Genomic DNA, 13,972 nt, shown 5'->3' with positions numbered 1-13,972 from the left:
ACTACAACACTAGCTTTTATATACTTTAAGTAAGGAATAAAATGGTAAAACTCAATTGTTTAACTGGAGCTGGAAAATGAGCCTATTTTCAAAAAAAGTGTTGTATCCCTTTAAACAAGCTTTGTTTTTTCCAGACTCGATGCTTTAAGCCAATCACAGAGAATAACACACACACAGTCACACACAAGGGCCATTTTCACACCAGGACCCTCGGCTACTGTATATGGCCAAATGGATGAGCTGGCTAGGCCTGCAGGTAACTTAATATTCTCCATACAGATTCTATTCTTTGAAGAAATGCTTGCTGAGTTGAGTCCAAACACATGCTGAGCACAAAGAAATGACTCTGACCACACACTAATGCGCACTCCTCTGCATATGCATATGAAAATATCACATCAATTCTCTTTATTTTCCACCATTTCAGTTATCCCACAGTGATAATCACACTCCACATACACATGCAGCCAATGGAAAATCCATTTGCATTGCGGCTTTTAAAACATTTCACATTAGTAGCCTCCTCGAACTGCATTAAAATGAGAAATATGATGTTTAGTGATTTTAGAGACTGCGCTTATTTGGGTTGTGAAATGGTCCATTTATGATTACATTAGAATACTGTTTGGTAAAAGTAACACAGGTTCAGTAATGTGTGTGTGTAGGGATATATATATATATGTTTATAAAAAAGACAAAAAACAAAGCCATACCAAAAATATATGTGTTAAGACAAACACCAAGGTTTGATTGTACAATCGCAGAGGATAACATTTTGCACATTTTTTTTCACATTGCACCTCATGCCTTAGGTCACAGTAATGAAAATATATGACATTTAATAAGTGACTTAACCACTTTTTATGCAATCACAAAACTATAATACCAGAAAACAGCAAGTGTTCATAACATATCTAAAACTGTTGTAGCAGCCTATCATTTGGGGAATACTTATTTTTCCCCAATTAGATTGTCTGAGGGCTGTGACCAGTCACATATTCCTTTCCACATAGGCCTACTAGACATTCATGACTTACTTTTTACTATACATAACCCTGTATGTGAATCATGTCTGTCTCAAAATCTATTTTTGAGATTAGGAGCATCAAATTTTAATTTCACTCGTTGATTTCGATCTTTGACATGACCTTACTCAGTCAATATTAAAGATATCAAGGTTATATTTCACACAATGTTCTTTACATTCATAAACAGTACATCACAAAAAATACTTAAAGCTGGATTTTCACAGGCAGGGTTACATAATGGATCATGTAAACATAACAAAGCATTCACATAAATTCCAAAGACTTAAAGCAACACTATGTAGTTTTCTTTACCTTTAAATAATGTCTCTAAAATTATTTCAGTGATAGAACAACTTTTAACTGGACAAATTGTACTGTTGCTGCAACCTGAGCAGCCTCCTAGCTGCTACAAGCACACTCTGAAAGTGGCGGTGGAGGGTAGAGCAGACAGCCCCGCCCCTCCCCCTGCCTGCAGAAGAGTGTCTGATACCAGCCACTGTTGCGTTTTCAACCACATGGGGGAGCTGTAAGTCATTTTTACATGGAAACTACATAGTGTTGCTTTAAAAAGCAATATTAGCATGTACCTCAGTGACAATTTTATATACATTTTCCAAAAATAAAACCTATTGCTCTATAATGAAATTTATGAGAAAGTGTGACTGACAGTATGTCTTTCATAACCCAGCCTCTCCATAACAGGCCAGCATGTGTCTTCAATGAGTTTAATCTCATCCGATTCCATATTCTCTTTCCAAATGTTGATTTTGGCAGGTGATATATCTCCTTCATATATTAGATTATACAGATTTGTGGATGTGGCAAATGTCAGCTGGTTTAAGGCTGCCGGTGACAAAGGTATTCCAATAAAGTCATGAATCCTTCCAGCCGTTTCTTCAGGAAAAATTACAATATCCTCAAATTTGACTATAAGATATGTGTGTGACGGGAGGCTTTTGCTCACCCTGAGCCCTGCAGAATTGTGTGCCAGCCACAGCCGAGCAAGCAGCTGTACAGGATTGGGGTCTGTCTGAGAGAGGATCCTCTTTAAAGAAAGAAACTCTGGGTCTGATGTAGTACACCCGTGTCCTATACTATCCTGGTTAAACAAGTTGACTATGTGCCTTTTAATATTCTTGCTTGAGTACAAGCTCGGCTTACTGCCGTACAGCATTAGGTAAATCCATGCTCGTGGGTCTCTGACCACATGAATTGAGCGCAGCGAGCGCCCAATGACCTCTTGAAGAAACGGTAGCTTTAAGAACCACCCGCCGCTGCCCATGCTCAGCACTGGCCGGGCGTTTGGATACTTCACCAGGTGCTGCCTCAGCTCCTGTATGTAACCTATGTCCACGTGGGCAACCCTTCTAGTTTTCGTTTGGTCCGACATCAGCATCCGTCTCTTTCTCTTGATTTTTTTAAGACTTGTGTCATCATTGCTCATATATAACTGAATGTTCTGCAGATGAAGCCTCAAATCATGGACTATGGAGTGAAACCATCCTTGAATGACTCTAAATCGTCCATTCTGGGCATCTGCTTTGGACCATTCACAAGAGTCCACCAAAGAGACCAATGGAGACGCAGGGAATCTGAGGTAAGCCGAAGGGATTCTGAGGAATGCAAAGTCAGAGCTGTTATCAAAAAGGTGCTGGAGGATCTCCATTCCTGATGCCGGCATGGATGTGATGGTGAGCACGGGTAGGAGTTCAGGGATGTCTTCAGAGACGTCTGTTTTATCATACATGTTATGGTCTCTCAATTTATCATTGCACAGGAGCTGTTCACAGCCATAAAACGCTGAAAGAAGTTCAGTCAACCACAAAACCAGCACACAAATGAGAGTGCAATGAATGAGCATATTAAAAGACACCTGGAACTTTCTTTTTCTCATCAAGTATGCTAAGAAAAAACACAGAGTAAGTACAGCAGAGATGTTTACCAGAAATCCAAAGTCGAATGTTTGACTGTGAATATGTGCAACCTGACTTGGCAAGGTTTGAAATCCTTGGCCAAATTGAACTATTTGATGCTTGTCCTCTGTTTTAGCAAAGCCAGCGAAGCCCAAGTAGCTCCGTCTAGCCTCAATATCTTTGTAGTTTGTTACAACTGAGACGACAGTCTCCGTGTCGTTAATAATCACAGATAGCCTTACTCCATTTTTGCTGACGTCTGTAAATTTACAGTCGGAGACCTTTACGAATGGGCCATGCATCAGATAAGCCACTCTGGTGACAGGGCCCTCCATCGGAAAGGTCACGTTTACGTACTGCGTCCATCTTTTCTTGAACTCTGCAGCCTGCTCTGCCTCCTGTATCCTGGCAACAGGGCTGGATCCTTGCGTGTCAAGCCAAAACATTTTGTAATGGGCATCCCACACGTCAATGAAAGCACCGTTATACTTTTCAAAAGATCTCTTAGGCACGTATCTGTAATCGATGTCAAGGTTGTGGAAAAATGCACTCATGTGATTAAGAGGGGAGTGCTCTTGTTTCTCCACGTGGTCTAACACTAGTAACGTTTGTGAGTTGAGAAGCACCAACGCCCGGTACACGCTCTTTAGTTTCATGGCGGATGAATAGGCTGACACAGATTCTCCACTTACAAATAACATGTCCTGATGTGTTGAGGCTGCGATGACCTCCCCCGCCGTATCTCCGACTTCTTTTTCTCCCCATCGTAGCCACTTTGAACATTCCCCCAATTGCCCCTCCCATGGTTGGTTACATTGACTACTGGGGGAGGGAGCAAATACCAGTACATTGTTAAGATGACTGTATTTAGGACCATACAAGGCCTCGGAAACAAAAACCTGTCCATTTGGAGCAAAGGTAAAAGAGTTCTGATCAGGGTGCTCGTGCCCTGGGTTGAAGTTTGTCCAACCATCCACCCACGAATAAGGTTGGGCGTGGACAATATCATACACCGCCCTGCCTCCTAATTTTCCAGATTTAAAGGATACAAACGTGTTACCCTCTGCTTGAGGCAACCCTGCTCCATATGTCACCACACCCCAGTTGGAAAATATATGCATGCTTGCCTTGTTAAAGTCAGCCGGTGGCTTAGGAGTTAACTCAGGGTCATACCATATGTACTCCGTGTGTAAAGTAGCCCAACGCTGGGCTGACGATTGCATCATGGGTCCATCCTTAGGCCGATGCTTTCTGATCTGCTGCGCCAGCCAGTTTCCCGAGCCATTTCGGAGCACGTACGTATCCAAAAACACAAGCTGACTCTCCGGCCCGTAGAACCAGTTGTAGTTGGAGTCTGCGATGCCAACAGTCCTTTGAAATCCGGGAAGCAGAGTGGCATAATAAAACATAAAATGTGTCCTTAACCAGTTGTTTTGCATGTTGTCTATTTGAAAATGGCGCAAGGCTAAGTAAACATACTGGGTGATGGACTTCGCCGTGTAGCTACCGTACGCAACACCCTCATCGAGAGATCCGTCGACAATGTGGCTTAGGAGAAACATTGTCTTTTCCATGTAGTTCACCGCTACTTGCTTCCATATCATGGTCACGGGGTCATTGTGTTCCCCAACAACGAGAGCGCCAATAAGAAGTGCTAGTATGTTAGTTGTCTGGTGATTTTGTAAAAACTGCCTCCCCCATCCTCTGTGCTTGGAGAGCTCGTAAAGCTCCTCCGTAACCGATCGTATTTTCATGAGGTAGCGATATCGTCTCTGTGTGTCCAAAAATGGGTAAATGAAATCGTATGCGGTGGCAAACCCAGTGAGCGAGTGGGCCATCGGTACTTCATCGTTTGGGGCACTGGATACCATCCAGTCCGGATAATCTACCATCCGATCCATATACTCGATTAAATACTGGGAGGCGGCCGCATCATCGGGCTGAAGTAGACAGTATAGAGCGAGGGGGGGTAAATTGTTCCCATAAATCTCATTCCATTTCTTGCCAAAATCCTCATGGCTCACCGGCGGCTGGTAAACCGCAGCGTTGGACAACATGGTGGAAACAGCATTGTGGATAACTTTGAATATGTGTCTGTGTGTGCTGGCGGCACTCTTTTTCATCAAATTCACCTCAGTCTGATCAAAGTACAGTTTGGGGTGAAGATGTGCTGACAAAGTGATATTGCCTTTTTGTTGTTCAGTGTCTTGATTCAAAGGCAAGTATCTATCAAAAGCAGACGATCCAAAGAAAGCAAAGAGACAGAGCAAAGCCAAAGACCTCTGTATGCACTCTATAGCCATGATCCAGGAAACAGATGTGGAGCTTTTCTCCTGGAAAGCTCCTCCTTCTCAGCAACAAAAAAATAAGTTGGGCAAACTTGTACTAACATGTAAGGCGGCAAATATTTTTCACTTCTAGATTTTTCCCAGGTGTCTACAGCTGTGCGTGTACAGCATTGTTCACATATCATAATATATCTGGTTTCCCAAAGCAGTTTTATAAAGCAAAACTTTATAAAATCACACAGAAATTGTCTTGCTGCGGAGCGTTTGTTTGCATTATTTTCCTTAAAGCAGTACGTTATTTTCAGTCTCACTTATATTCACGATGCACGTTCACGTTAGAACAAATGGCATTAGAAAGTAAAAAAAAACAATGCAGATTTACAAAACTTCCCTTTACTGTAGTAAACCAAAAGCAGTCGGTCCATTTCTGATCTGATCCCTGCTGGTTTTGTGGAGGTTCAGATAAAGTTGCAGTGTTCGCCAGCATCGCTGTTTGTTATTCGCCGTTAACGCTTTTTATTACTCTCGTGTCCCGAGAGGCGAGATAATCCACTAATCCACTTATTTTAAAGTGTAGACAACTCATCGTTTGGTGGGAGATTTGTCCAGATGGTGATCCTTCCTCTTTTCATCTAAAGCAAATCAAGTTTGAAGAATCTGCGCAGTATATTTTACGTGGTTACTGGACGTTTCACGGTTTTTGTTAAATTAGTGCAATGTTAAAAGTAAGACTGAGTTGCTTCCTTTTCTGCTTCCGTCAGTGTGCACATTTTTCCTTCTAAGTTATCTAGTCACTTGAGTATTACTGGTTATGGTCAATAGATGGCGCCTTAATATCACATTAAATGCATTCATTGCAAGGCTTCCTTTTAGGTCGTGTCTCTCAACCTTTTGACTTCGAGGCTTGAAGGTCCATCCACTCAACGTTTTGGGATAACTAGAAAGATATCTTAATAAAAAAAGAAGAAACACTATATCTTGTAAGATATATTGAAATCTCTTTGGATGTTTGTTGGGGCTTCCTGGTTGAGATACACTGTGGTAGGTAGATAATGTATGGTTTCATTACAGCAAAACTTACATAATTGTGTGTGTTATTACAATAATTAATAAAAAAAACAATTTAAACTCAAATTACAGTTTTATATTCATTTAATATAATTTGGGCACCAGTCAGAATATTTAATATTTAATTTTAATATGAAGAAAAATGACAAATAAGTATGTTGCTTTTAATACTTGTCCTAAAAAGAATAAAAACTGCTCCAACAAAATATTAAAATGTACATATAATGCAATATAAGTATTGTTTCATTCAGTATATTTTAAAGAGCACCTATTTCATTGCTAACAAAAACTTTATTTTGTTTATTTGGTATACAACATGTTTGCGTGGTTTATGGTTAAAAAACACATTATTTTCCACATACTGTACATTTTTGTAGCTCCAGATTTCACTCTCTTCCTGAAACATATGGATTTGAAAAGCTCTGTGTCCCTGATTGGCCGTCTAATCTGTACGTTGTGATTGGCCTAAAAACTTATGACGTTAGCCGGAAATGTGACACTCCTTATCATGTTTGAAAGATTCGGTTGCTATCAGGAGTTAACTTACAGCCTGTGAGTCTGAAGCAGAATGAATTATGATAATGTCGGTCTTCAACAATCCCAGGAAGTAAACTGTTGCCTACAATCCGTGTGTTTGTTGTAGTCCAAGAAAAGAGATTTACGTTGAAGACGATAACTCACGTCATCGTTTACTTTGGGGTTTGTACCTTTTGCATATCATTAAAGGTGGAGTGCACAATGTTTGAAAGCCAATGTTGATATTTGAAATAACCCAAACAAACACGCCCCTACCCCAATAGAATCTGGACCTTCTTTTAAAAGACCCGCCCCACACATACGCAACCCGGCAAGGATGTCGGTTAGTAGACACGCTACTTACTGCTGATTGGCTATAAGTGTGTTTTGGTAGTCGGCCCGTCTCCTTTTCCAAAGCGTTTTTCAAACATTGTGCACTCCGCCTTTAAAATGTTCTTACACACACTTACACAACAAAGGAAAGTTAAAAACATGAATCGGACAATAGGTCACACAGAAGTGTATTTATGTTATTTAGAAGACCAATAACAATGCTGCGTGGCTGCAGGTGTGTTTGAATATTTATAAGGAGAGAACATTGTAAAGATTAACATATCCTATATTATTAGTCCATGTTAATCCTCTTTCTTTGCTTCTGAAGTCTTTTCTCTGCTCTCATGTTGTAATACTTCTGCCTTGTTCCCATCAGAAGCAGTACTGCCTATGGCTGCCGGGGCCTCTTCCTCAGGTCTCTCATCATCTGCTGGTACAGCGGTACACGTACCCCAGATAACCAATACAACTATACCCACCGGCAGTCCACACACAAAACAGGAAAAGACCGGAGCTGTCTGGAACATTGTCTGCGATTGGAATAAGTATTTTAGTTACTAGGACAAACAGGGATCTAAATGTCAGCCTAAGGTAAATATTTGATGAGCATGTGATCAACATTATGTTTTCATAACCTATGTTTTACAGCAGGCGTAAATATTTAAGCAAGTTAATGGATTGATAACACGAAATAAAAGTGAATCTATTACAGTATAATAACAAAGAAAGTGAGTCTTACCACCACAATAAACTTTGCTTTATAGAAATGTCTTTTAGTTTGCTGCAGTAGTCCATTTCCTCCGAGTAACTGATTTGGGTAATGAAAATAATTTAGATTAGAATCCAATTGTGTATACAAGTAGAAAATGATAAGACAGAAAGGAAATTTCCTTAACTGTTACATACCTTTGCTCTGCCCTCCGATATACTATTTAGGAAATAAAGCAAATCCTCAATGGTTTCAATCTTACTTTCTGGTAGGAAGTATCCATCAATAGACATGTTCAGTACAATGATGGATGGCATCTTGACTTCGCTAAGGAGATGAAAACAAAAGCAATATTTAAAACATGTGGAGTATTTGGTATTCACCTTTAAAAATATATACATTTAAATTTGGGTGTACCTGCTGAAGTAGTCAATTCAACTTACCCCATAATTAATCCATTGATGTATTCATTGTCATTTATATAACCGAACTGGTAATCACTATGAGATAAAAGCACATCTTTAACATTAATTGTTTTTGTAAACTTATTTTATTTTTATGGATTTATTACATACTTTTTATAAAGATCTCTATATTCTGTAGATAACCTTTCCATCAGAGTTTTGTAACTATAGTAGAAGGAGAAAATGTATGAAAAATGTATTTTGTGAGGTCTTCTGGGCACAATTGTTTACTGTTGGATACCATAATGTTATGTTACCAGTAGTCTCTTACCGAATGCTTTCTTCTGATGGCTTTGTCTCATTTACTACTGCCAATGCAACAAGTTTACCTGTAAGAAAGTGTGAGATATGTAAAACAGATATTATGCACTGCTGTTTGCTATGCATTTCATGTTAGACAGATAATGAGTGCATGCCAATGCTCAAACAATCACAATCTGTCAAATAATTAATTTCACAGATACATGTTAGTGTCAAAGTTATGTTTCATCATTTAGTAGCAGAAAGTTAGCAATCATATTATGCTGTTAATGAAGAATAATGAAGTGATAATTATAATGGATTATACGTACTGAAAGAATTAATTAAAAAGGCAAAGTGTAAAACATAAATTAAACAGTAAGAATCACTCTCATGGTGAAAGATAATGAAAAACAGTCTTACTTAGTTCTCCCATCTGGTAGAGACTGAAGTTATCAATTTGGAAATATGAAGGAAAGCGTTCTCGATTTATCCAGGACGACAAATTCCCGTCAAGAAATTCTATGTAAATGATAAAAAAATTAAGAGTTTTTTTTTAAATATAATTTAAATAGTCTATTCTGTTACATGCAAAGTACTAAGAAACATTTACATGCAAAGTACTAAGAAATATTTAGATGCAAAGTACTAAGAAATATTTTATATATTTTCTTTAAAAAAATAAAAAGGAAAATAAAAATGAACTATCTTTTTATTACCAGACAAGGTGTTGCTATTTATTGACTGCATAAAATTATGCAAAACAGGTTATACAATATGCACACATCTAACTGTTGACTTAAAGGGTGGGTGTTGGATGATAGACAAAACCCTCAGAAAGGTCAATTGACACATCAGAGCTGGAGCGCTTTATTATGTTTCTGTTTTCACTATTTGGATTAAACTAGTAAGAAGCCCATTACTGCAATAAGAATGCCTTAACATTTATATTATAACTTATCATTTGTTTCTTTTATACATGCAAGAACCTTTGCTGAGTTTTGGTAAGTACTTCTAATATATTATTTTAAGGTAATGTTTATCCCAGCTCCAAAGTTATTTAGTTGCCTATACTGTATGATGCTGGGAAAATAGAAATGTGCCTTCATTTTGACTGGTGTGCTATGAAAGATGGTTTTTTTTCAGCTTAACAATAATATCGTTAGTAAACTTGGGTTGCTTTAACAAGTATGTTTGTCTTTGTCATTTGATACCTGTAATGGAAAGTGAATGTCACTAGTTCTTGAGAAAATAATGTCAGCAGTTCAGTAAAGCAATTCAGAAACATCTCAACAGTGGGCTTGTGTGGACTGTGTATTACATATTTACGTATTTTCACGTTGAATAGGAGTTAAACACATGACTTGATGATCACAATATTATCTCTGCTTTTGTTCTGACTGTTTACAGTGAAAAATATATTATTTCTAATAACGTTGGCACAACAAAAGAATTTTTTAGCAGTGAATAAACAAGAATAGTGGGCTATCTTATAACTTAGTTTTTTTAAATTCTGATATATCTTTTAGACAATCTAGGAGATGCTGTACGTAACATCTGCTGCTGTTAAAATTTTTTAACCTGGCTTAATGGATGTGCTAACTATTCATATCATGGACGACTCATCTGACAGCTCACTGTTCAACGTCCTGGTCCAGTGTGCTGATCCATTACTGTTAAACTACTGGCTCCATAAGACTTTCTTCAACAGTGCGGAGGTGCAGCAGACCAACACCCTGAGAATGCACGACTGTCACGGTTTAGTCTTTGTACTGAGGGTCCTGCACCGCTCTTCACGCCTCCCTAATTCCCATTACTGGTGCCCTTTCCTGGTAACACTGTGCCTTGATGCCCTGGCATTCCACTATCACCTGCCCTCTGTGCCCCAGTGGAACGGCACCATTCAGGAGGCAATGACGGGAAACAGCCTAGAGCTAAGACGCTGAGAGACTGTGATTTTCTGATATCCCTCCAGACCCGCCGACTCAACAACTAGTGTAAAACCCATTTGGAATAGACCAACACAAGACTGTCCAGTCTACAACGACAACAAGACACATATCTTATGTCTATACACGATGTAAATTCCGCCAATAATCGCAAGAGTAGAATCACATTTGAACTTTATTTTTTCTCCCATGTAGATTTTTGCGAGTAAGTTTTTCTTAGACATGAGCTAAATGAGCTAATGATGGCACAGAACCGCCAAAATTTTATCATTCAATGCGCATCTGCACCGAAGGAATAATGAGATATAACCCTACAACATTGTATGCTTACTGCATAGCCATCTTATATCATTTATATCTACTATGTATTATACCAAAACCAAACTCTTTTATTTCAATAAACAGAAACGTATTGAAAGGTATGCTGCTGGAGACTAGCCATTGGCTGTTGTATTTGAATAAATAATGAGGTGAGTCTATACAGGGTCTATTTTTGGGATGTTTTACCATAATGTAATAATGCGTTAAATGTTCTAAATTATATTTTAAAGATCTTTTTTCAAAGAGTTTAGTAGTTCCTTTCTTGTGGTTTAAATACTGAAGAAGAGAACGCTTAGTGCACAATAATGTTCAACCATACGATTAGGGGGGTACGCTCTGTCATCTGGGGGGATTTAGGGGGCAGCATCCCCACAATCCCCCCCTTGGTGACAAGCCTGTATCCCTCAATAAAATAAAGCATTACTGTGGGTAATCTTACCATTGTACAGGTGGTAGGTCCCATCTTTAAACACAGCGATGACAGGAACTTCCTCCAAAGACACTGCCTGTGATGACAATAAATAATGTGATTAATATGTTGATGTTAAAGGAAGTACCATCTGTTTAGTTTTCTTAAAGAAAGGGAAAGGTCTTACTTTTGGAAGAACATCTACAGAGGCAGAGAAAAAATTTGTGTAGATAACATACTCGGTTGCAGCTTTGTGGTATTTTGCCTATATAAGAAACAATAAGTAGAAGTTCAATACCAAACACAGTACACATGACCTCTTAAGTACAATGTGCATATGTATAACATTGCTTGACTTGGGAATAAATACGTTAAAAACCTCTGGACATGTCTAAATCTATGCCATCTGTAAAAAAAGTGTGCATTTATACCTTGAGAAGCGACTTTCCACCAATGTAAACAAAGAAGAGATCATGGGCACTCATGACATGCTGAAACAACTGTACACTAGAAAGATGTCTTACCACAGGTCTAGATTAAAGGACGAAGTAAGATACTAATGTATATACAAATTATGGCAAAAGGGTAATTTATTACGTTGATATTCATTTAAGCATTACCCTGCAACTCTATTGGTGAATTCAATAATAGCATCCTTTGTTCGTGGACCTTTGTAGTCAAAAGACAGCTCTCCTTTAAAGCTTATTAAAATAATGTAGCAATATTACATAGGTCAAATGTCAAAAAACATCATGAACAATTCTTTATATATAAAAATTTAGATTATGTACCAATCATTGTGATCATATTGAAGCTTCTGTAAACACTCACAATTTTATGGTTGGATATCCATGGATATTAAACTCTGAAGCAATGCCTAAAGAAGAAGCAATAGAGAAACATTAACAACATATGCTAAAAATAATGTTTATGTAACTTCCGTTTTATTTAGTCAATTATAAAAAAATCACAATTAAGTCATATTAATATGCCTTGATGTTTGCTGAAACATGAACTTGTCTATTCTATGTAATATCAGAAGCACACACAGTGAAAGGAGGAGGGGTAAAAACATAATTTTTGAGCTACGTTTTATTTACTCAGAGGGCTTATGTGTATACAGCCTCAGTGATGGCACTTATAAACTTAATTCCAAAGAAATGTCAATGACTGAAAGAATTGCTGGAAATACAACGTATGCCATATGGCCATGTAATTAACAAGACACTGCTCAAAGCAATAATTCTATACTTCGACAAACTCACTCTCATGGGAGCATGAAGCTTGCTTAACTAATCCCATTAAACAGCAGGTAAGCCTATCCTGACATTTAAGTAGCATACTCAATGGTTGCTAAGCAATGGCCTGATGTGGCCTTACCATAAACCAAGCTATAGCAGCTTACATTTTAATACCAAGTGGGCTATGGCACACGCGCACTTGTTGCTGATCTTAAATATAATTTTAGAAATGTATTCAATGTAATTAAAGCTTCTACACATACACACAGTCATGTGAATTTAACCCACTTGTGTGCACTGTGGTATCAATCTTGCCAACATTAACAGGAGAGCCCAGACTCTTTAGCTCTGCACCGACTTCATACCATATTGGCTCGAATGTGTGACAGTATGCGCACCATGGAGCATAAAACTGCAATAGAAAACATTATTTTACACAGTTGGCATTACACAAGTATACATAATACAAAAATGAATAAATAAATCTGTATGCTCGCTTACCTCCACCAGCCAATATTCATTCTGTCGATATTCACTAAACCTGTAAAAGTTTATTGTTTGTTGGAATCAATAAAACATTAATATCTATCTATCTATCTATCTATCTATCTATCTATCTATCTATCTATCTATCTATCTATCTATCTATCTATCTATCTATCTATCTATCTTTATTCATACACACATATCTAACATCTACAGACAGACGGACGGACGGACGGACGGACAGACAGACAGACAGACAGACAGATAGATAGATAGTGTGTGCCCTTTATAATGTGAATTACATACTTCTCATCGAGTTCCTCCACATATCCTGTCACCAAAGCCACGACCGACGACAGAAGTGCTTTCAAGTTTAAGGAGACAATGGCAGCGACACAAAGTATCAATTAATTGCAATTATACGTTTTATGTTAGAGATCAAAAAGCCGTACAATACCTGCAAGTATTACGTTTCTCATTTCTGTTATCCTGTCAGGTATCTGCAAGGTTACACGTAGCAGCAGAGTGAGGTTAGTGACATAATCAAGCAGTAAGCTCCTGACCGACTGACCATACCAGATTAACCCCATTGCCCCCAGGGTAGGAATTTACAGAATTAGGGCACAAATTCAGGGTTCTGTACGAATGGAAGGTCTCTCATTTGAGCAACTTTATTTCTAGTTGTTATTCAACTGATTCATTTTATAGCCATATTTAGCTGTGCGTCCCAATACACAGTTAAGTGAACACATTTAAATATGGTTACGAAACAAAATGTAAAAATAGGGCAAATATCAACATTTTATTCAACATTTTTACATTGTACCAGTAACGTTTTAGAGGTGCAAGCTACATTTATTATTATTATTATTATTATTATTATTATTATTGGACCTACCTCAATCTTGTTTATGGACATTTCTTTGTTTTCCAATAGATGGCGCCATTATAATCTATAATTATATTCTTATAAATGTTTTATATATATAAAGGCAGCCTTTTAACTG

General features: G+C 38.0%; 2 protein-coding genes and 1 long non-coding RNA gene across 3 annotated transcripts; 1 reads left to right on the top strand and 2 right to left on the bottom strand.

The window, feature by feature from the left end:
* Positions 1-393: 393 nt before the first annotated feature.
* dsela (dermatan sulfate epimerase like a) lies at positions 394-6,009 on the bottom strand. Its single transcript, XM_055202104.2, has one exon. It carries the CDS (start codon positions 5,242-5,244, stop codon positions 1,675-1,677), a length of 3,570 nt encoding a protein of 1,189 aa, XP_055058079.2. The 5' UTR covers positions 5,245-6,009; the 3' UTR covers positions 394-1,674.
* A 599-nt stretch (positions 6,010-6,608) lies between these two features.
* Positions 6,609-13,623, bottom strand: tmx3a (thioredoxin related transmembrane protein 3a). The gene is made up of 16 exons (XM_055202099.2): positions 13,423-13,623; positions 13,272-13,329; positions 12,981-13,020; positions 12,768-12,891; positions 12,070-12,115; positions 11,859-11,939; positions 11,670-11,769; positions 11,426-11,503; positions 11,269-11,335; positions 8,983-9,081; positions 8,591-8,648; positions 8,431-8,484; positions 8,299-8,355; positions 8,053-8,182; positions 7,886-7,954; positions 6,609-7,676 (listed from the first exon to the last, which is right to left on the bottom strand). The coding sequence occupies exons 1-16, from the start codon at positions 13,553-13,555 to the stop codon at positions 7,449-7,451; spliced, it is 1,422 nt and encodes a 473-aa protein (XP_055058074.2). The 5' UTR covers positions 13,556-13,623; the 3' UTR covers positions 6,609-7,448.
* On the top strand, positions 9,305-10,930 carry LOC129442197 (uncharacterized). The gene is made up of 2 exons (XR_008643796.2): positions 9,305-9,563; positions 10,089-10,930. It is a non-coding gene; the product is annotated as an uncharacterized lncRNA (long non-coding RNA).
* Positions 13,624-13,972: the final 349 nt, after the last annotated feature.

Source organism: Misgurnus anguillicaudatus, chromosome 2 (genome assembly GCF_027580225.2).
Source record: "Misgurnus anguillicaudatus chromosome 2, ASM2758022v2, whole genome shotgun sequence".
Lineage (NCBI taxonomy): Eukaryota > Metazoa > Chordata > Actinopteri > Cypriniformes > Cobitidae > Misgurnus > Misgurnus anguillicaudatus.
Note: the sequence above shows the minus strand (reverse complement) of the source record. Positions and strands in the feature narration are given on the sequence as shown.

Excerpts from the sequence above, each read along its gene's own strand:
- dsela (XM_055202104.2), bottom strand. The coding sequence starts at position 5,244 with ATGGCTATAGAGTGCATACAGAGGTCTTTGGCTTTGCTCTGTCTCTTT.
- tmx3a (XM_055202099.2), bottom strand. The coding sequence starts at position 13,555 with ATGGGGTTAATCTGGTATGGTCAGTCGGTCAGGAGCTTACTGCTTGAT. Across the intron at positions 12,892-12,980 it reads ATGAATATTGGCTGGTGGAG|TTTTATGCTCCATGGTGCGC; the intron begins GTAAGCGAGCAT and ends TTTCTATTGCAG. Across the intron at positions 9,082-11,268 it reads GACCTACCACCTGTACAATG|AATTTCTTGACGGGAATTTG; the intron begins GTAAGATTACCC and ends TCATTTACATAG.